Source organism: Mytilus californianus, unplaced genomic scaffold (genome assembly GCF_021869535.1).
Source record: "Mytilus californianus isolate M0D057914Y unplaced genomic scaffold, xbMytCali1.0.p SCAF_4, whole genome shotgun sequence".
Taxonomy (NCBI): domain Eukaryota; kingdom Metazoa; phylum Mollusca; class Bivalvia; order Mytilida; family Mytilidae; genus Mytilus; species Mytilus californianus.
Genome location: NW_026262690.1, coordinates 6,708,976 through 6,732,595, shown reverse-complemented (window position 1 = coordinate 6,732,595; position 23,620 = coordinate 6,708,976). Strand labels below are relative to the sequence as shown.

The following is a 23,620-nucleotide window of genomic DNA, read 5'->3' as shown; positions in this document are numbered from 1 at the left end:
ATTACAAGTATTCATAGAACAGGGTTTTGAGGTAAGGGAATTTATAGTTAAAGTATTCAACGTTTTTTGCAATATTCACCTGCATCCTATACATGTCGTCATTTCCGTTAAAATGTATGCAAGGTAAAAGAGGACATTCTTAAACTTTTGAAAAGATTACATTGTTCATCATTTTCAATATAATAGTAAAAGCATTTCTTTTAAACTCCATTCTTTGACAATAAACATTGCTAAAAATGAATAGAAGAAACCGTTAAAGTACAGTGCGATATCAGGAATATTATTAAAAGATTACACATATATTTTGACTTTTTCTTAAAATACACATTCACATAAATTTGACACACTTTCAAACTTTCATGCATATAAATTAATTTAGACATTAACATGTAACAACTCATTGGCAGATTTGATGATTACGGTCAAATATTTTTGCCCATTTTATCAACCTTTTTCCCGATATCATAACTGAACAAAAAGACTATGTCACCGATGATGAAATGAAGCTTATTAAAGCGAGGCAACTATGAGAAAAACAAGCCAGTTCCTGCATTGAGAAGGAAATCGTGCAAATCAGAAAAGAAACGTTCTCGAATATCATTATATTCCTGGCATTCTAACAATACATGCAAAACAGATTCTTCAATACAACATGCTTGACATGTATCACTATCTTTCAATTGCATGCGGAATAAGATAGCATTCAATGGAAGACAGTTTGTTCTAGCCAGAACCTTCAGACGAGAGGCCCAGAAATCTTCTACTTTTGTTAAATAGGGATGTCGTTCTTGTGTAATGTAAAATGAACGGTAATCAATGAGGCTTTACTTTTCAAGGATTTCGGACTTAAGCTTATCACAAGAACTTATACAAAAAACTTATTAAACATTTTGATGTATATATATATATAATAGTCTATTCCAGTGGACTTGAATATGCCGTTGATATAATTAAAATATTAATTTTTTGATAATTTAAGTTCGTTAAAAATCATTTTGCAAAATATATGTTATTTTTTTTCTAGAATTTAAAGAGGCCTTTAGTCTGTTTGACAAGGATGGTGATGGAACAATTTCGTCCGCAGAACTCGGTGTTGTAATGAGATCATTAGGTCAAAATCCGAGTGACCAGGAATTACAAGACCTAATCAATGAGGTAGATATTGATGGTAAGCTTGAAATCCAAGTTCATTTTTATACACAATCTAAAACAAAATCAAATGTATAAAAAGACAAATATTCGGTTGAGGGAGGGTTTAATTCATTTGTCTAATGTCTATCTATTTTCGTGCGTCTTTTTCTAATATGTTCATCGATTAATAAGATAAATCGGACACTACTCGAGTGCATCTCACACAAAAGTAGGAAGAAGTAGAAGAATTAAGAATAGACATTACGAGAATTGTTAAAATGTTCATATGTCTTAACTTTGACAGACATACACTATTGGTTGGCTGACTGTAAGGAACTATGTCGGTAATCAGAACACACGAATACTAATGGCTTTAGAATAATTAAAACACACAAAGACTCATTGCTTTGGGATAATTAAAAAACACAAAGATTCATTGTTTTTGAATAATTAGACCACATGAATATGCATGGCTGTGTAATAATCAGAACACACGAATACTCATGGCTTTTGAATAATCAGAACACATAAAGACTCATTGTTTTTGAATACTCAGACCACATGAATATGCATTGCTTTGTAATAATCAGAACACACAAATACTCATGGCTTTGGAATAATCAGAACACACAAATACTCATGGCTTTGGAATAATCAGAACACATAAAGACTCATTGCTTTTAAATAATCAGACCACATGAATATGCATGGCTTTGTTATTATCAGAACACACGAATACTCATGGCTTTGGAATATTCAGAACACACAAAGACTCATTGTTTTGGGATAATAAAAAAACACAAAGACTCATTGTTTTTGAATAATCAGACCACATGAATATGCATGGCTTTGTAATAATCAGAACACAAGAATACTCATGGCTTTGGAATAATCAGAACACACGAAAACTCGTTGTTTTGAAATAATCAGACATGGATACTCATGGCTTTGTAATAATCAGAACACACAAATACTCATGGCTTTTCAATAATTAGAACACACGAATACACATTGCTTTGTAATGATCAGAACACACAAAAATTCATTGCTTTTGAATAATTATAACACACAAAGACTCATTGCTTTCGAATAATAAGAAAAAACAAAGACTCGTTGCTTTCGAATAATCAGAACACACGAATACTCATTGCTTTGGTATAAGCAAAACACATGTAGACTCATTGCAATAATCAGAACACACGAAGACACTTTGTTTTGAAATAAGCAAAACACATGTAGACTCGTTGATTTGGAATAATCCAAACACGCGAAAACTCGTTGTTTTGGAATAAGCAAAAGACATGAAGATTCATTGCGTAGGAATAATCAAAACACACGAATACTCATTGCTTTGGAATGTTCAGAACACACAAAGACTCATTGCTTTGGAATAATCAGAACGCATGAAGACACGCTGTTCTGGAATACACAGAACACACGAAGACTCGTTGAATTGAAATAATCATACCAAGACTCATTGTTTTGGAATAATCAAAACACATGAAGATTTGTTGTTTTTTTAACAATCATAACACATGTAGACTCGTTGATTTAGAATAATCATAAAACATGAATACATATTGCTTTGGAATAATCAAAACACACAAAGGCTCATTGCTTTGAAATAGTGAGATGTGAGCTTGCACTACGTGTTGAAGGCCTCGAAGAACAATTTCCTCACCAGAACTCAGAAAGCTCCTTTCTTTTACATTGTTTTTTTTTCTTTGCGTGTAGGGATTTTGTATCATGAATTTCAAGAAAATAACAATAATGATCAAACTTAAGATAAAAATAAATCGCTTGAATTTTCGGTTTCTTCGACAGTGTTTATTTTCTCTTGTTATTAAAGACGTCATCAACAAATCAGTGTTTTGACGTACGTTTTTTAAAACATTTTACACCGAATGCTTAGTTCTTGAAATAATCAATCTCCAGGTCAAATTTTAGATATGATGCAAAACATTCAGTTACCTCGCAAACTTGTAATTTGAACTAAAATTAAGATTTGAAATTTACTTGTATTTCTATGCATTACTCTTATCTTTGAAGAGTTTTTTTAATAAATTCTTTCTTTATATGATACCAAACAAAAACAGTAGATTTTCTTTTATGTTAATTTATTTTAATTGTAACGCGATGTTTACAGGCAATGGAATTATAGATTTTCAAGAGTTTTTGACCATGATGGCTAAAAAAATGAAGGATACCGACACAGAAGAAGAAATTCGGGAAGCTTTCAGAGTTTTCGATAAAGATGGAAGTGGTTCAATATCAGCAAATGACCTTCGACATATTATGACTAATCTTGGCGACAAACTCCCTGATGAGGAAGTGGATGAGATGATACAAGAAGCTGACTTAGACGGTGATGGTCAAATTGATTATATTGGTAGGTATTTTTTTCACTACATCATGACGGGAAAGCCAAATCAAGTAAGATCAAGGTTCTTGATATGACAACTCGTCACAAAATTTTAAAATCACATGAACAAAGGAGAACTCTTAAAAAAAAATTTATTGACTTAAAATAGTCGCTGCTTAACGTTTTTGAATAAAATTTATATAATAATTATTGAAGAACTGGTCATCTACGGGCAGTCCATGTATCACGATAATGACAAGTTCTTCAATAACTATTATGTTTATTTCATTGAGGGACCATATTTTTAAAAATTCTCATAAATTCAAATTGTTCAAAGCAAACTCGAGTTATTGTACGATTTCTATAGGAAAGAGTGAAGACCAGTCATAGTGATAACTATAAGTCACTGCCATTCATTTAAGTGCAATTTTAGTATATGAATATAAAATAAAGTTTTCTATAATTCTTGTTGCTGAGTAGTTTGTCTCTATCAGCATATCGGAAAATATGACAAAACGATCATTTGAGTTGTCTGTAGCAGACGTGGCTTCCAGTTCAGCCATGTTCCAAACGTCTGAATCGCGATTGCGTTTTATTAAAGGGACATCACTCTAAACAGAGAAACTACGCCCCACTGGTCATTAACATGTCAAAATCCGTTAACGACCGGTTTTCTGGTCCGTTTTTTTCTGTTAAAGACCGATGGATTTTTTTACTAAAGAATAAAGAATGTCATGTGGCCCCTTGTTATCCAATACGAGAAACTAATTCTTAACCGATATGAAATAAACAATAATAAAAGTACAAAGGTTAGAAATATAACTTCTCAAGGTAAATCAACTAAAACAAAAGCAATCAAATTAATATAAAATTTGGCTAAGATCTACAACTGTGTGTATGTGTGTGTGTCTGTGTGTTTGTGTGTGATAAGAGGGGAGGCGGTTCAATATCAACAAATGATAGCATTCATAGCATAACAAGTCTATGCAACAAACATATCTAAGTTATGTTTAATGTACTAAACAATAAAACTTGTTAGAGAAGATACGGTATCAATGAAACAGCAATCCAACGACACAAATAACAATAAAAAACAAACACCTATAGGTCAACATACAGACTTCTGTAATGGACAGGGCTGATGTCTATTCAATATGACGGTTATTATCAAAGTATGACTCATGATCATATCTAAACATGCTGTCGTCGTGAATATACGCGAACTGTTTGGCACTGAACTCGGGTTTTTTTTTTGTATTTTTGCATGCACCCATGAACTAGTCATCAATTGATTTAAAACCTTTTGGTATTTACATATGTATACGCATGGTACGAAGAGCTTAATGTTTTATCTGTATGTTACGAGATCTTAGATGTATGAAATTTAACAACTAGAGTATAAAACTATTAATCTTCTGAATCAGTTTACTTCTTTGCCCGTTATTTTGACATATTTTGTTATATCATCATTGCATATATTCTAACTAATTTGATTCGTTTAGAAAGAGTCACATGTTTAACTATAGTTTCAAGGGTAGACTGAAAAAAGCAGATAGACAGTCATATTGCACAGTTGTTTTTAGACACATCGTAACAAATAATCAAATGAATTTGTGCTCTACATCTGGCTTATTGACAATAATAATATAACAATTGTATCCTTTTTATGAGGTCGATACGAGGATATATCGACCTAAAGAAGTATATCGACCTCGGACTTCGTCATCAGTCTATAAATTTCTTTCAGGTCGATATATCCTCGTATGGACCTCATACAAAGGCTACAATTATATCATAACCATGAAGCTATAACAGATTGTAAACAACAACAATGATCAGCTCGACGAGAACTACATATAAGTCAATATAACAGAAATAATCCTTCAACACCTTGTAGAAGTAGTTGAACTTCGATGTCGGATTTTACCTAATTTTGCGTTTTTGACTATAATCTTGAAAACTTAAATAAGTAGAAAGAAATTTTAACACAAAAATTGACCAGCAAGACAATGTCTACAACATGACCGACATCGTCGTTCGTTAATATGACTAGGAGTTATTACTCATAATTGACAATTTTACAATTTTTTTTTTTTTTTTTGCTATTTTCTTGAGAACTCTAATATAAAGTTCTAAAAAAAATAGCAGAAAAAAAACAAAACATCGGTTAAAAGTGTCATATGAAACTCCATTAATCAAATATAGAGACTGTATACAGCAAATATGATAAGCAAGGTATACTATACAGACACGCAAACACAACTGAAATTGTCGATCAACATTTTTATTGCCTTTAAATGATTTTAATCCTTTTTTTGTAAGGTAGGGACAAACTGTAATCAGAAAAAAATATCAGGAATATGAGATCTACAAATAAGTCAAATACCGGAAATTGACGATCGTTTTCTTGTAGAATTTATTGCCCTTAAATAACGTTGTATGTCAAATATTTCACCTAACTGGCAATCGTCTAGAAAACTATAATAGATAGAGTGTCTGTAACAAGCAAAAATGATCTGCAAACCAAAAACAACAAATAACTATATTGCCCTTAAACGATGGTGGTAAAAGGATATTTTCGTGCAACGTTTTCGGTCTTTTTATTTCACGTGTTTTCGTTTTTTGACGTTTTATTTCTTGTTTTCTCGTGTTTGGTTCGATGTGCGTGCTTCGTGTTTCCCCTTATTTATTTTCCGTGTTTCGTGTCGGTACTCTTAATTTCTCGTGCTTCTCTCGCATTTGAATAAAAAGTAAACCGGGAATAATTCAAAGTCAGCCCGGATATTGTTTTACTATGAATAATATTTTTTTGAAATCAGATGCAACCAGCGGACGCTCAAAGGTGACCGCAGGGTTTTCATGTCCATTAATAATGACTGCATGATCTCCAAGAACGGCTGAGTAATTACTTCTAGTACGTTTTTCCTTAATATTTACGATTTTATTTCTCGTGCTTCGTTTTTCCCGATTTTTATTTTCCGTGCAACGTTTTTGCGATTATTATTTCACGTGCCCCCCCCCCCCCTCCCCCCCCCTCCCCCCCCCCCCCTCCCCCCTTTACCACCCTCTTAAACGAGGAAGTGTTACTCCTTTTTTTCCTATTTGGCTATTATCTAAACACTATAAAAGATAGCGAGAAACATTTAAAATAGTCAAAATCATTAGCAAGATGAGACAAAAAAAAAATCAAAATGATCAGAAAAATAAGATCTACAGATAAGTGAAATAACCGAAATCGTCGATCGATTCCCATAAGGAGTTATTGCCCTTAAAAGATGATTTATTTTTACCCTTGAGAAACTAAAAACAGCAAATTTGATCAGAAAGAAATGATCTTCATATAAGTCAAATGATCGGAATTGTCAACATCTGTGTAGGAGTTATTTCATGAAATGATGATTTGTTATCCAGTTTTGCCTTTAACAATTATCTTGAAAACATCTACAAGAAAGTCCCATGATCGAAAGAGTTATTGTCCTTTAAAAATGACTACTAAACATTTTAAAACTGATCTTCGTGTGGATCTGGATCAAATCTGGTCATAACCTGACTGAGTGTTAGAAAGATGGCTACCTCCATGTGTTGCTAAAGGATTTAATGATAAATAACTTTGCCAGCTGCTGTGAGCCGCAAATTTATTTTATACATAGAAATACTTATATACATTACATACAATTACGTTGTTTCGTGCGATTAGAAAGGATTTAAAACTTGATATGTAATTAGTGAAAACATTGCTTTTCTTTTTTTAGAGTTCGTGAAGATGATGTGTGGAAAATAGAATCTAAGGAGGATTAAACATATCTAAGATATTATTTTGATACTATGCACAGACAATACATGTGGAAAAACACCAAATACCACCATTCATTTCAATTGATTTATTTGTTACTTATGTTGTATAAAGTTGTGTTATTGTTAGAAATAAACTGATCATAGAACGGATTGTTATTCCATTGCGATATGAAAGTCAAAACATATAGATCAAATAGTATTGATGAATCCCTGATGTCGAAATCTGATTATATAACAAAAAAATATTAAAGAAATATGAAAGTTCCCTGATTTCCATATTCGTTGCTGTATGAAATATAATCTTCAGTACTTGATACATTTTTTAGTATTGTTCCTGCTTGTTCTTGTTTTTGTTATCTATTATACCGTCATAGATTTAAGTGCTTTGTATCAAGATATTAGAGTGAAGGTAGGCTTGATTGCTATCCCAGTAGAAGAGGTATTCCGAACTTGCCCTTAGTTATTGCAAGCGTGGTTTTATACGCCAGCTGGTATCATTTAGTGTTGCTTGACTTGAACCTGTGTTTTGACATTCGTAAGACCGGTATCATTTAGTATTGCTTAACTTGAACCTGTGTTTTGACATTTGTAATATACCGGTATCATTTAGTATTGTTAAACTTGAACCTGTGTTTTAACATGTGTTATACCGGTATCATATACTTTGCATATTTTATAGACACGTGTTTACTGTTACAAACCGTGTGTTGATCTATATAAGTATTTTCTGAGGTTTGGTGAGATTTGCTGTCTCATCGACGATTTCTCCACATTTACGTATAATATAATTTTACAAGTAATGTCATGAATCCTGAAAACTAATTTGAGTTATCTACCTTACATTGGTCACATGGAAATAAACTCATCATAGATACCAGGATTAAAATGTTGTACGCCAGAAGCGCGTTTCGTCTACAAAAGACTCATCAGTGACGCTCGAATAAAACAAGTTAAAAGGCCAAATAAAGTACTAAGTTGAAGAACATTGAGGACCAAAAATTCCGAAAAGTTTAGCCAAATAAAGCTAGGATAATCTAAACCTGGGGTAGAAAATCCAAGGTATTTCGATAAATTCAAAATTTTACGAACAGTTAATTTACAATTAATGACCATATCATTGATAATTCATGTCAACACATAAATGCTGGCAACAAATGGAATTTTTAGATGGATATGGTGGTGGTTGTCTAGAAATTTCAACTGTACCCCTGCCCCCCTTTTCCCCCAAAAAATGGACGGGGAAGTGTATACATGGTACTGAACAATGCATGGGAGGACAAAAGATCAAACAAAAATTTGAAAAATGGTAATACGGGAACTGGGATTGTAAAAGTATACAATATACCAACTTTGATTTGAAAGTTTGGCTAACATGAAGTAATATTTATAAAAACGGGGTATCAAATTTTGGAAAAAAATGTTTAAAGACTTTAAAACTCCACTGAATAAACTTGTTTTTATAAAGGTGGTCCATAGTTATCGATTTCTGGAGAAAATTCATATTAAACACAAATACTGTCCTGTTGTCACACTATATTGTCCTACATACCTAACATTTTAACATTTCTCATTTCAATCACCCATTTCTCATTTTACAAATACAATGTGAAAAAAGAGCTGTAAATGAAAGAAGATTCAATGTAAAACAAAAATGGCTCAATGTCTCTTTCTCTTTTGTGATGTAAGGATCTTTCATTTTCCTTTTGATGATGATCATTGTGCCATAGGCTGGCTTCCTTTTGATGATGAACATTGTGTCATAGGCTGGCACAACTTTTGATGACGACCATTGTGTCATAGGCTGGCACAACTTTTGATGATGATCATTGTATCATAGGCTGGCACAACTTTTTTTCACATTGTATTTGTGTTTAATATGAATTTTCTCCAGAAATCGATAACTATGGACCACCTTTATAAAAACAAGTTTATTCAGTGGAGTTTTAAAGTCTTTAAACATTTTTTTCCAAAATTTGGCACAACTTTTGATGATGATCATTGTGTCATAGGCTGGTACAAGTTTTGATGATGATCATTGTGTCATAGGCTGGCACAACTTTTGATGATGATCATTGTGTCATAGGCTGGCACAATTTTTGATGATGATCATTGTGTCATAGGCTGGCTTCCTTTTGATGATCATCATTGTGTCATTGGCTGGCTTCCTTTTGATGATCATCATTGTGTCATAGGCTGGTACAACTTTTGATGATGAACATTGTGTCATAGGCTGGCTTCCTTTTGATAATGATCATTGTGTCATAGGCTAGCACAACTTTTGATGATGATCATTGTGTCATAGGCTGGCACAACTTTTGATGATGATCATTGTGTCATAGGCTGGCACAATTTTTGATGATGATCATTGTGTCATAGGCTAGCTTCCTTTTGATGATCATCATTGTGTCATAGGCTGGCACAACTTTTGATGATCATCATTGTGTCATAGGCTGGCTTCCTTTTGATGATCATCATTGTGTCATAGGCTGGCACAGTTTTTGATGATCATCATTGTGTCATAGGCTGCTGGCACAACTTTTGATGACCATCATTGTGTCATAGGCTGGCACAACTTTTCGAAATTGTTTGGTTTTTAATGTTCTTCAACTTCGTGTTTAATTTGGCCTCTCTACTTTTCGATTTGAGCGCAACTGGTGAGCCTTATGTAGACGAAACGCGCAGCTGGCGTTCCAAATTATATGCCTGGTATCTTTTATGACTTTACAACCATTGAGTCGAAGCCACTGCTGGGTGGACGTTTCGCCCTGAGGGTATCACCAACCCAGTGGTCAGCACTTTGGGTTGACATGAATGATCATTGATATGTTCATTTTCTGTAAATTTACTGTTCGTAAAATGATAAAATATTCGAAACACTTCGGTTTTTCTATCCAAGGCATAGATTGCCCTAGCCGTATTTGGCACAACTTTCTGATTTTTTTTAATTTTTAATGCTCTTCAACTTCATGTCTGATTTAGCCTTTCGATTGTTTTGATTCGAGCGCTACTGATGAGTATCATATAGACGAAACCCGCGCCTGGCGTTCAAATTATAAGCCTGGATAATTTTGATGAGTTTTTCTTCATATGGGTATCTAAATAACCCATGTTGGGACCGAGAACCAGTCCAATTGAGTCATAATCGCTACGGTGCTCATCTGATAGCTAAATCTAAATCGCGTGATAGTTTGAATGTCCTCTACAACCCTCTGTAATTTGACCATTATATAACATGCACAAGTGAATTATAATTGTAAAGATTCTTTTTTAATATTTTACTGAATAGTTTTTAAAGTGTCAGTTTATTATATTCTAGATTTCTTAATTCAATATTTTACCGACAACAGTAGTATCATTAATGAGGGTGTAAATAAAAACTATAACATTATAGTTTTAAAACATACTATATTCATAAAATACAAGCAAAAAATACAAGACACAAGTTACTACAACTGAGAACGTATGCTCCTTATATATATATTTCCATTCTCAATTTCCATTTATATATAAAATTATCTAAAAGCATGCAAATATTTACTTACATTTTTAATGATATTAAGGCATATGAAAATTAGAAAACAGAGATGAAAAGAAGTGACGTGTATATGTGCGTGCCTTTAAATCATCTGTTAATATTTCATAAACAGACCAATCTCATTATATTAGAAACATTTTTTTTCAAATTCGATTTTGAATATTTCTAAATATTTCTTGGTTTTTGTTCATAAGTTCAACAAAACCAGGATCAAAAGAAGGCCGTCAGGATAAACAGTAACACATCACAAGTTTACTTTTATATTTGTAATAGGAATATTTTATTAGTCTAAAGCATTATTTATTCTCGCCAATGTAGCCAAATTTATGTCCTCTTCGTCTCTTTTTCAAATCTTTTTCTTTATGTTATAACATATCGAAATGATAAAACGAATTTGTTTCAGCCATATCACTGGGTTTTTACTTCCCTTTTAGATAACTTCGTTTCTTCATTGACCATTTTCCCTACTGTCCGTCTATAATGATAACTTACACAGTTTTTTGTCTTTTTCTCACTCATCAAACATATATGTTGGATGATTTTCTGGACTTGGTCACCTCATCTTGCCGACTTATAAGATTAGATCTAAAATATTATATTTTCAAATTAATATAACATTGTAATAATTAAAGACAGGAAAAGAATTCCACGAGTAGACGTGGTCATGGTCGATAACCCCATTCTTTAGATAGGTATATAATTGCACTATTCAAACAATTTAGGAATGAATTAGTTTTTCAAATAATATATATAAAACTTTAATACACATGTTAACAGTTATATTTGAAAGTCATGTTAGATTATAAGGATCTAATTGGATTGAAATGGCGAAGATTTTGCTAAAGGAGGTAATTTCATATTCTTCTAAATGTAGTTACTTTCACGCTTTTCTCGTCGGCTTTATGAAGGCTTGAAAGACAGTGCATGATGTGCAAAAATGTATGGTATCATATAGTAGATGGAATAACTTACAGATCAGCTATTTTTGTCGATTGTAAAGGATTCTTTTATCAATCTGACGACTATCATCTAGTTTCGACTGCCAAAAATCGCTGATCTGTAAGATATTACATCTACATGCCACCATTCACCATATACTGTGTGATAAACCTAAAAGAAGCGGACGAGGAAAGACATAAGTCGACTAACGAAAGCTTTTCTTTATATAGCACAATTGGTCTGGACACAGTGCAGCCAGAGTTGCAACGACGCCACAGAAGTAATTTAGATGCTAACATATATACGACGTGGTTTTTTTTTCGTATCATATTATCTCCTCCTCGTGAAAGTTTCTAATCCTTAGTTGCCTATCACAAACCATGAACTAAATGTTCAATAGGTATACATGCCCGTTATTTGATAGTACATGTATATTCAATAGACTATGAAAATGTATCTGACAAAGCATCACATTGTCTTCAACATAAAGCATATTTTATTCCAATGGGTACTAATTATGCACCCCTTCTGGCCAACTTCTTTTTGTACTCGTATGAAGCAGAATTCATTCAAAACCTTCTTAAAGACAAAAAGAAAAAGCACCTTGCAAAGTTCTTTAATTTTACTTTCAGATATATAGATGATGTCCTATCACTGAATAACCCATATTACAGTCAGTACTTGCATCTCATATATCCCAGTGATTTGAAATTAAGGATACTACTGATACAAGAAGGACTGCTTCATACCTTGATCTTTTCCTCAAAATTGACACAGATGGACGACTTAACACTAAAATCTATGACAAATGGGATGATTTCAACTTCCCAATTATCAATTTTCCATTTCTCAGCAGTAACATACCCTCTGCTCCGTCGTATGTTGTGTGCATATCTCAATTGATTCGTTAAGCTCGTGCATGTTCACACTATACGAACTTCATATACAGGAGTGTGTTCCTTACGCAGAAACTGCTCCAACAGAGTTATGAGGAGGAAAGATTAAAAATGACACTCCGTAAATTTTATGGACACCATCACGAATTGGTTGATCTACACGATGTGTTTCTCTGTCTAAACTAACTAATAACATTGTTACCACGTCTTAGATTGTGGTTGAACATTTATGTCGTCTGTCTGCTAAGTACCGAACGTGACCTAATCCCGAATATGACTGTTATACCGAGAGTGAATTTACATTGCTATACGACGTGTCTCGGTATTTTGTACATCCAACATTCATGTTTTTATTTTTTATGTTTTTGTTATGGTTTACATTTACATTGCTGTGCGGCGTGTTTCGGTGTTTTGTACATCCAACATTAAAGGATTTATTTTGTTGTTTCTGTTATGGTTTAGGTTGAATAATATTACATCTACATGCCACCATTATTCCAATGGGTACTCATTGTGCACCCCTTATCGTTTGTAGTCAAAATAATTATAAAATTGCCTTTCAATACTATTATTGTCATGAAAATTGTTTGGACCAATATTGTGAAAATAATTGTATAAAGTTCCAAATTGCATGTTAGTTACGTAAGCGCGTCACTGTTTTTGATATCCTGTGGTGTTTTTCGTTGATGGAGAATATGTTCGTTGTTGTTCTGTGGTTTGTATGTTGTGTCGCCTATTATATTTTTTTTGTGCGTTTCTCTGTTATGAATGTTCTTGCGTGTGTTTGTGCTGTATTTCTGTCACGTAGTGTTTTAGCGATATTTTTTAAGATTTTCATAAAGCGGGAGGTTTGGCATGCCATGAAACTAGGTTCAATCCACCATTTTTTTCTTAAAATAGCCTGTACCAAGTCAGGAATATGGCAGTTGTTATCAAATAGTTCGTTTCTATGTGTGTTGCACTTCGGTGTTCCTGTTGTTCCTTTGTTTTCCTCTTATAGTTGATGTGTTTCCCTCGATTTTGGTTTGTAACCCGGATTTGTTTTCTCTAAATCGATTTATGACTTTTGAACACCGGTATACTACGGTTGCCCTTATTAATAGACTATAAAGCATGACATTGTCTTCAACCTAAAGCATATTGTAATAGACTATGAAATGTATCTGACAAAGCATGACATTGTCTTCAACTTAAAGCATATTGTAATAGACTATGAAATGTATCTGACAAAGCATTACATTGTCTCCAACCTAAAGCATATTGTAATAGACTATGAAAATGTATCTGAAAAAACATCACATTGCCTTCAACCTAAAGCATATTGTAATAGACTATGAAAATGCATCTGACCAAGCATCATATTGCCTTCAACTTAAAGCATATTGTAATAGACTATGAAATGTATCTGACCAAGCATCCCATTGCCTTCAACCTAAAGCATATTGTAATAGACCATGAAAATGTATCTGACCAAGCATCCCATTGCCTTCAACCTAAAGCATATTGTTATAGACCATGAAAATGTATCTGACCAAGCATCACATTGCTTTCAACCTTAATCATATTGTAATAGATTGATTCAAACAAACTTTCATTTGTCATAGTTTGAACGCTTGTACAAAATGGTTTTTCAAGATGGTTGCCTTCAAAAGTCTCTTTCGGTCACATGACATATAGTGCAACATGCACAGTTCCTTCTAGTCGGTATCATAACTTCCAGTCAGAAAAGCACATTTATTTCAGGTTACTTGAACAGTAAGTTATTGAAGAACGTATGTTAACCTGCGGATAATTTTATATTCTTTTGGATTTTGTTCGACATTTATAAAGTTGTTCTTTTCATTTACAATTATTGACGTCATCAGTGACTTCAATTCCGGTGATGTCTTAATGATATGACGTAAATATGGCTCCACTAATATAAAAGGTTTATCGTATATATATGCACAATACATATATTGTTTCACTAGCTTGTGTTACAAGAAAGCAGGGGTTTATCTAGTTTCTGTTGTACTCTTTCCAATGGATCTTAGTTAAACTTTTGGGGAATGTCACTAAATCATCTTTCTAATAGAAAACAAAGGGTATGGGGTATCCATCCCTGACACAAAAATCAGTACATGCACAGCAAAAAACACACAAATTATGTCTTTCTGCACGTTGTACTAATCTTCAAAGTGATTCCAGTCTACTATTGTCCTGGCAAAGAACGAGTGTTTCTTTATTACGATGTAACACTGAATACTTTGGTATAATTTCTAATTTTTTGTTTCTTGTCGTTCTTCAATGTTTATGCTAATATAATCACTAAAATTCTCTAACTCGTTTGGTGAAGTAGCCCGGGGATATAGCTGGAACCAGTCTTTCAACAACTTCATGAAACATGACTAGGCGTTGTTGTTTCCTACGTTCTTGAAAGGGTTCTAACTTTAATCATTTAAACAATTTTAGCATGGTCGTGACGCAATCTGCTAGTCTCTAGATATGTGGTCACATTTGATAAACGTGGTAGCTTTTGAGTGATTTTTTTAAATATCTTTGGATGTGTATTGATCCTAGATTTCATTTTCGTACCCCAAGACTGATCTGACCATGGTTATGTTAGCAAGTTTATTACACTCTTGTGGGCATATGCGCAAGATTTTTTCCCAATGAAACTTAAAGTACAACTAGCTTTTCTGGTTATTTGTTGGTGTTGCTCCTCCATTTAAGGTCATCCAAAAGTTTTGTTCTAAGTACGGTCTTTTACTTGCTCAAAAATATAATTGTCTAGAGTCAATGTCTGTAGATTGTGATGACTTAGACAATAATAATGGCAAATGTCATCAAAATTTTGGTCTTAAAATTGATACTATGTTACAGCTTTTGCCAGTGAAGCGTGGATACACTTACACTGAATGTACGTATAACGTACACGCTTTGAGTATTAGACAACTAAACATTATTTACATTTTATCGTGAAAAACCTATACTGACTGTATTGAATGGTTTTTGTCTCCAACAGTCCTAGTACATATGGTTTGTAATTTTTCTCAGCCAGATACTTTATCGTCGGGGTGAAGTCTGAAGCTTTACTGTTATTATTTCTTCCATTTATTTAAAGAGATGAATACGAATACAAATACGATATACATTATTGTAAAGTGGCCAGCTGAATCCCACCTCCAGATGCTAAATTTTCTCGCTGCGTTGAAGACCCATTGGTGCCCTTGGGCAGTTTTCTGCTCTGCTGGTCGGGTTGTTGTCTCTTTGACACCTTCCCCGTTTCCATTTTCAATTCTATTCATTAAAGCAATTATCGGTCCATAAAGAGCATGTTACATATAATTATTACAAATAGACGTAAGCAAAGTAACAATAATGTAAAATTGAGAATGGAAATGAGGAATATGTCAAAGAGACAACAACCCGACCAAAGAGCAGACAACAGCCGAAGGCCACCAATGGCTCTTCAACGCAGCGAGAAAATCCCGCACCCGGAGGTGGTCCTCAGCTGGCCCCTAAATAAAAGTGTGTACTAGTTCAGTGAAAATGGACGTCACACTAAACTCCAAAACATATAAATGAACTAAAGTTGTGAACGCTTATGATAATATGGTTTAAAACAATAGCAGTGGTTTTCCTATTGTAAAACATTTATAACAAAGCCGCAGTGCTGCAGATTTCTTCATGTTCACAAGAAAGAAGCCAAATAAATCGGTTTTCTGTATTTACATTTTAGAAATTATTACATTTTTTAAAGCACAATCTAACATAACTTGTCGTTGTTGTTCGAAGTGAACATTCCATCAGAAAATGAATTTCATCTTCAATTGAGTTTAAGAAGAAAATTTACAAATTATTTCATCTTTGTCAATCTTTCTATAACAACCCTGCTTAATAGCTAATCTATGAGCACTTATTCTCATTTGTGTGAGGTGCTTTCTCATTTCAAAATTCTTTGTCATATTTAGATAAGTCTCTCTATTGAAAATATCCTTAAATTTGAAATAAGTTTGTAATTTACCCTTTTTAACTGTAGCATTCTGTAAAAGATTATCTTTCCAAAATAGCATATATCTTTTAATTAAAACATCTTTAATCTCATTGACATTGAGATTGTTAATATCCATATTCAGCTGTTTTAGAATAAAAACAATAGAAGAATACCTTGTTTGTATAATATTCTGGTACATATAAATGCTATCTGTAAGAGTTTGGCTTAACAAAAGATACGCATTAATGTCTTTAATTCTACAGAAATATTTAACAACTGAACAAATAATATCAATATGTAGTGGAGTACGACCATGTTCCCCGTAAACTACTAAAGTAGTTGATCTACTATGAACGCAGAGTATATACTTATTAAATTTCAGACATAAATTTTAACAAGGAAATTTAGAATGGAGAAAACAGCCCAAGGCTACCAATGGGTCTTCAAAGCAGAGAGAAAATCCCGCAAATGGAGGCGGTCTATTGCTGGCCCCTAAACAAAAATGCAGACTAGTTTAGCGAAACGGACACCACGCCAAACTCCAAAATACATGTATACAAATGAACCAAAATTAGAAAAACACACAAGACTCTATACTTTTGCTTTTGTTCAAAATCGATATTTTGTGTCTTAAAATTAAAAGTTACCAACATTCCAAAACCACAAAGTAAAATAGGCTTTATTGTGTGAACAAAAATATGAAGATTTGTATCAGTGTGTGGCATGATACTACCAAAAACACCTTTTAGTTTATAAAATGCTTTAATTGCTTTTTGGCATAAATCATTTTGGGCAGTCTTAAGCATACCAGATGCTGAAAAACAACACCACGAAAAACTGTACTATCATGAACTTTTTCGGCCAGTGTAGTTCAAGCTTTGAATCAGCTGACCTCTTTCACGGTCTTAGTTGGATTACATGAATGTTGCTCAATCACATACATATTTTTTCTTTTTATATTTTTTTTCGAGCATGATAATAAACTGATGAGTTTTGATTTATATGCTTTGTTATACTTTCTCAGACTATTTTTGAAATTACATGTGTACAGTATGAACGTACTTTTCAGTACATTAGTTAAACCATATCTATAGGTTGATAATATATTATATTTTTGTTTAACATACAGTAGATTTACCTAAAACAAATATTTAGATACCTACATTTAAAAACAACTGACCATGCGTTAATATCGGCAGATAAGTTCTTTTGAAAATATATTTATCAATGGTCAGATAGTCAGCATATGAAATAAAATGCATGTCGCAGCCAAAAAACGGATTTACGTATTGTTTCATAGTTTTAAATTTCAAAGCTCGATTTAAGTTGAACAGCTACTAATGAAGACATAAATACAAATATTTGTTAATATTTAGTTCTATATATCGATAAGTGAATTGGAAATTCGAAACGAAATAGGAAAAACAGTTTAGGTTTATTTGTTATCCCTGCATTTTAAACAAATGTACATGTAAACGTTATAAGGATTAATTAACTACATGTCAACATGGTAAGTTATTATTAGGTTACAATTTGAAATATTTAAAACAAAAAACTAACTAAACGTTTGTGTCACAGAAAACACCACTATAACATATACCCTCAAATAAGATTACTTTAAGTCTTGTACTCATACAATGTTCATGTTACTGGTCATATGTTGCTGTCCTTTTGATTTAGGTCTAGTATAATAGATAACTTATCTACCGCTGGTTTTTTTTTTTTTTTTGCTGTCCTTTTGCTTTTAATCTTATATAAATAATTTATATACAAACGCCATGCATTTCATTTTACCTCAAACAAGTTCCATTTAATTTTGTATTCTTTTGTATTTCACCTATACACCTAAAAGTTCCTTACATGTGAAATAAACATGTATCGATTTGTATTATCATCGGTATTTTTTTAATCTTTTAATTGCTATAATAATGATTCTTATTCTTTGGTTCTAATTGTAGGAGGATCTCTCAGAGGATCAAATTGCAGGTAATGTATATTAAAATTAACTAGTCTTTCTGTACATATAAGTCTAGGGTAAAGACGTTCAAGTGGGTGGAGGATAAGCCGCCGAAAACTGTTTAAGATATACATCCCATGTAAGAAGCTTATCACTTAAGCTGTTAAATGCACTTGCTTTCATAGTGTCACAAGTGACCTTGCATTCTGTGTAAGGAGATTAAAGTTCTGTTGATATGCTTTAACAGATACACATATTGGTGCATTATTTAATACTATAAAAAAACTTAATGTAATACTTTTCCTTTGAACAGGAGAGAGAGAGAGAGAGAGAGAGAGAGAGAGAGAGAGAGAGAGAGAGAGAGAGAGAGAGGGCTCAAAGCAGAATATTTGAAAGAGAGTAACAGAATGCCATTTGACCCCTACATTTTATCATCCGTTAACTTTATCCTTGCAAGTTAACGTTTACATAATGAAAAGATCGATTAATATTTGTATCAAGTATATATCTTAATATTTGATAAATTGTGTTCTTAAAAGGAGAAAAAGCAACATATATAGAATGTTGATCCTCAATATGTATATCTATATGTGATCGGGTTACACGTACTTGGCTAAATATTGTTCGTGCTACTTTGATATATCATACATTTTGGAAAATTGAAGTCTTGTGTGCATCCATTTATATATATATATAATGTTTTTGACATTTCTAAAGATTTATTCAAACTACACTGACTACCTAAAGTTCTTGTTTGGAAACAGTTCTTTGTTTACATGTACTAAACATCAACATTGATGATCCTTGATAACAACATTACAATAATTTAGTGGGAAATCTTTTAAATTTGCTATTTCTATTTGCTTATTTGACATGTTTTAAAGGTTAATGACAATGTAAACTAGTGAGGTTAATGTGACACGATTTATCAAAAGAGAAGCGAACAAAAGGGACATTCAAACTCATAAATAGAAAACAAACTTACAACGTCATGGCAAAAAAACGGAAAACGACGGAACTTACAAATAATATGTGCATCTTACTAATATTTTAAAGAAAGTAGTTTAAACTGTTGAACCATTTTATGAATAACCTTAAATACCCTTCTATTTTACAAGGTATAGCATACTAGTATATCTCACTGCATAATTGATAATTGTTAATATCGTTTCCAAAATGAGTGTATAAAACCAAGAAAGAAAGAGGTATGATGAAAGCCATTGTTTGGAAACTGAAATTTCAAAAAAAAAACTTATTCTAGCCTACCAGCATTATGTTAATTTGATTGATAAATGAACAGAAATTATAATCTGGACACTGTTGTGCAGCAAGGTCACTTTTGATATCAATATGACGTCATAAACATGTCGAAATTTACGTATCTGACCTGAATTTTTTTACTCAAAAAGATATTTTACACACATGTACATTGTTGTAAATACAATTTTTAAGCACATAATCTTTTCCCAATTCCACTAAATGTAAGAAGTTTGAAGTCCGTATGCCAATATGTAAGACAAATAAAAAAAGACAGGAGTACTGATGTCCGACAGACAAATGGTTTATGAATATTTGAAGAATGCTAATTGGGAGATTTATAATACTTTTTGATTTTCGAATTCAAGGATCTAAAGTGGCCTTATCATACCTTCTCCGTTAATTATTCTTTACAGTTAAAATACTTGAATTATAACGCATTATGCATGTATAAAAATTGAAAATGAGTTTAAAGGAAATCGTTCATTATGAAAAATGTATGTTAAAAAATTGATTGATTTTTTGCTTAATGTAAGGATCCAGCAGTACTCATCTAATTGACATGTAATGTGTAGTATTGAATCCTTAGGTAAAATGTATAGCTGAAATATGTGTAAACATAAAGTCCTTTTAACTATCTTCATAGAATTTAAAGAAGCATTTAGTTTGTTCGACAAAGACGGAGATGGAACGATTACTACAAAGGAGTTAGGAACAGTTATGCGATCTCTAGGACAAAACCCAACAGAATCTGAATTACAAGATATGATAAATGAGGTTGATATAGATGGTAAGATATCTATAATAAACATAGTTAAAATCTAATATAAAGCTGTCTGTTAACCGTGCAAGTGAAACTATTAGGCATCGATTTCTGTTAACTTTCGTGTAATTCAATACAACTATCACATTGTGCACCACAAATCATCATTACGTTAGACCTGTTACTACACATAAAAACTCCGCATACAACAGATATATCACTTATTCATTACTGATATATACAATTAATATAACAGAAGTTATGAAGTAGCTAACAATGGTAAATTGGAAGATATGGGGTCCATAGAAGAAATATTTAGTGAGGCGCCGACAAAACCCAATACAATTTTTTCAGGTAGCCATTAAATTCTGTATAGTTTATGACAAGTACATGCTGCTGATGATTCTTTGGTGCTGGTGATATGTTGCAAACCTTTGCTTCTCAGCTCGTTTTTCTGAATAACACGTTTGTAAGCACTAAATCATTACCTTGCTCAGGACGGTGGTGTAACATCACAACATTATAACAAACTATAAAAACCAGTTTGAAAGGGTTTGACTCGTCAAATCGATACTTTCTACAGTAAACAATTAACAAAAAGACCAAAGACTCAAATTACCTATCTAAGAGTACTTGCAGATACTGAGTACTAGTTTAAAGCACAATTTCAACAAATGAATAAACCACGTTTTTCAAGACTAAAATATCAATCGTTACACCTCAAAAGGATTCAGTGTAAAACCGTCATACCGGTAAACAGTCATGACCTTGTAAAATACTAGGATGTTAGTATCGGCGGATGTAGGACCGTTAGTGTTGATGACTGACAAGCAATACATCTTTTGCTTTGTATTTAATCATAAACAACAGTAGTTTATAGATGGTCATGTCCATGGATCCATTGAAAAGATAAAAAATAAAGTAAAACAAAATTTAGGAATTAACAAAGAGCGAGGACGGGAGAGTCAACAATGTAATCATCTGCTGCTATGCATGCATCAGCCACCAGGAGAATCCACACTCAGTCAAACTGTCACAATCGAGATAAGAAAACAATCCGTAAATTTACAGATTAGACTACATTGAAGTTTCTTGTATATAAATATTAAAACCCGCGAAAACATGTTGCTATTGAGTTGAAGCATAGACGCATGAAAGATTTAGTAAATGTTCAAAATATTGTGTGGTAGCGGAATATCTTACTATATTAGTTTCAAGGTTTACACAAATTGCGTTCATTTAAATCTAACACCTAACTACAGATCAAATCCTGGTCAACATGTGACACCCGTCGTGTTGCTCATAGCAACACAATAACAACTACATGTGGAATATATCTCTCCATCTTGAAAATACCTACCAGAGCTTTTACTTACTTTGCTTAAAGAATTTGTTTGATGAATGTTAACTTCTCACAAGGAAGCAGCTTAATCAATGGTATAAATGGTAAAATTTAATTCATTACTTTAAAAGTTTTACGGGCGCCATCATGACCTAATAGACACAAAGAGATATCTGTTAATCGATGACAACGGGTATGTTCCATTTGTCGCTTCAACGAATACTCTCGACTCCTTTATTTCGTTTAAGAACATCACCGGATGGGACCAATTATTAAGGTTTCACTTGAGGTGAGCAACACGACAGGTGACATCAATGGAGCAGAAACTGCACATGATTTCACTATAGTGGGGTTTGTGTTGCATATGCTTTTGTTTTCTGTGTTGTGCTTTGTGATATTTTACTTTTTTAATCTCCATGTTGTTTCTCAAGCAGATGGTCTTTTATATCATTTGTCAGTCGATTTTTCTGTTTCTAACTTTCACATTCCATCAGGTTTTTTAGTTAGATAATTTAAATATACTGATAGTTTATGAATTTGATTATTTCCTAGTGTCAAGAGACATTTATAAATCCGTTATGAAATAACCGAAACGACAGCATAAAAAGGGAGGGGGAGAAAATGCAAAGGGGCCAATCAGTCAAAAACTCGAAGAAAAACAGACAACACACGGACAAAAAGAAAACAACAAAAATACTAGCAACAGTTCACAAAACACAGCCAAGCTTCAGCCACACGAACCCCGCCAAACACCGGATGACATCAGATTCTAAAATGAATAACACATCGGGTGTCACTAGTGGAGTAGAAACTGCTAAGCCATCCGGAGCACCGGATTTCAATCCAGATTTTTTGTGGGAACTGTGATGTTCCATATTAAGTTTTATTTTGTTGTTGTAGACTAATGTTTGTCTTATTATCTTTTAGGTTAGGTCATGATTCTTATTGCCTTCAATATATGCTTTTTTTATCGTCTCCATGGCATCTGTTTACTTTCTTTCCTTTTTCTACTCACAATAAAAATATTTTGCATTTACAAAAAATGAAAATTTAAAATTTGTGTGCTTTTCTGGATTAACCTTCATCATGAACGCTTAAAGCCAAATATCTGAATGCCGAAGATGTACAAGACCTGAAATCTGTGAAGAGCTATATGACTAAAGGTTACCTAAAAATAATAGCTAAATCTATATAAGGTTAACTTTGCCAAAAAGAGTTGAAACCTGCGTTTCTTAGTGATTTCATGATTTAGAATTGACAATTTAAGAAAGGTTTTCTTATAAATCATGTCAGTGCCGAATGACTACAAAGTGCTATAAGTAAAATAACACGTATAGATTGGTCACTTAAGTTCAAAGTATGTTGAATACACACCTGTTTATTAAGCTTGTTTATATATATTGTAGCGTTTAATTCATGATGATTATGTAGCGAAGGTTTTGATCAAAGACATAAACTTATCCCGTTTACAACAGAATATCAAATATTAACCTCATATTTCCCGAACATTAATGATTCGCAAGTAAAGTAAATATTTTGTAAAATTTTGTTTAAGTTTTCTGTCACTTTGACAGATACTATTGTTTAAACTATTTGGGTGAAAACAGTATTCTGTATAATTATAATTTTTAATTGAATGATGTTTGTAAAAGCATTAGATTTTGTTT

At 32.7% G+C, this 23,620-nt stretch overlaps 1 protein-coding gene across 1 annotated transcript in view; it reads left to right on the top strand.

Moving 5' to 3' along the window:
• LOC127699077 (uncharacterized) overlaps positions 1-23,620 on the top strand; it is a 39,247-nt gene that overhangs the window by 12,811 nt on the left and 2,816 nt on the right. The window contains exons 3-8 of the mRNA XM_052202815.1: positions 1,025-1,168; positions 3,278-3,520; positions 7,246-7,263; positions 7,663-7,727; positions 18,593-18,620; positions 20,495-20,638. Coding sequence (XP_052058775.1) covers positions 1,025-1,168; positions 3,278-3,520; positions 7,246-7,263; positions 7,663-7,727; positions 18,593-18,620; positions 20,495-20,638 — 642 coding nt within the window. The remainder of the gene's footprint in view (positions 1-1,024; positions 1,169-3,277; positions 3,521-7,245; positions 7,264-7,662; positions 7,728-18,592; positions 18,621-20,494; positions 20,639-23,620) is intronic.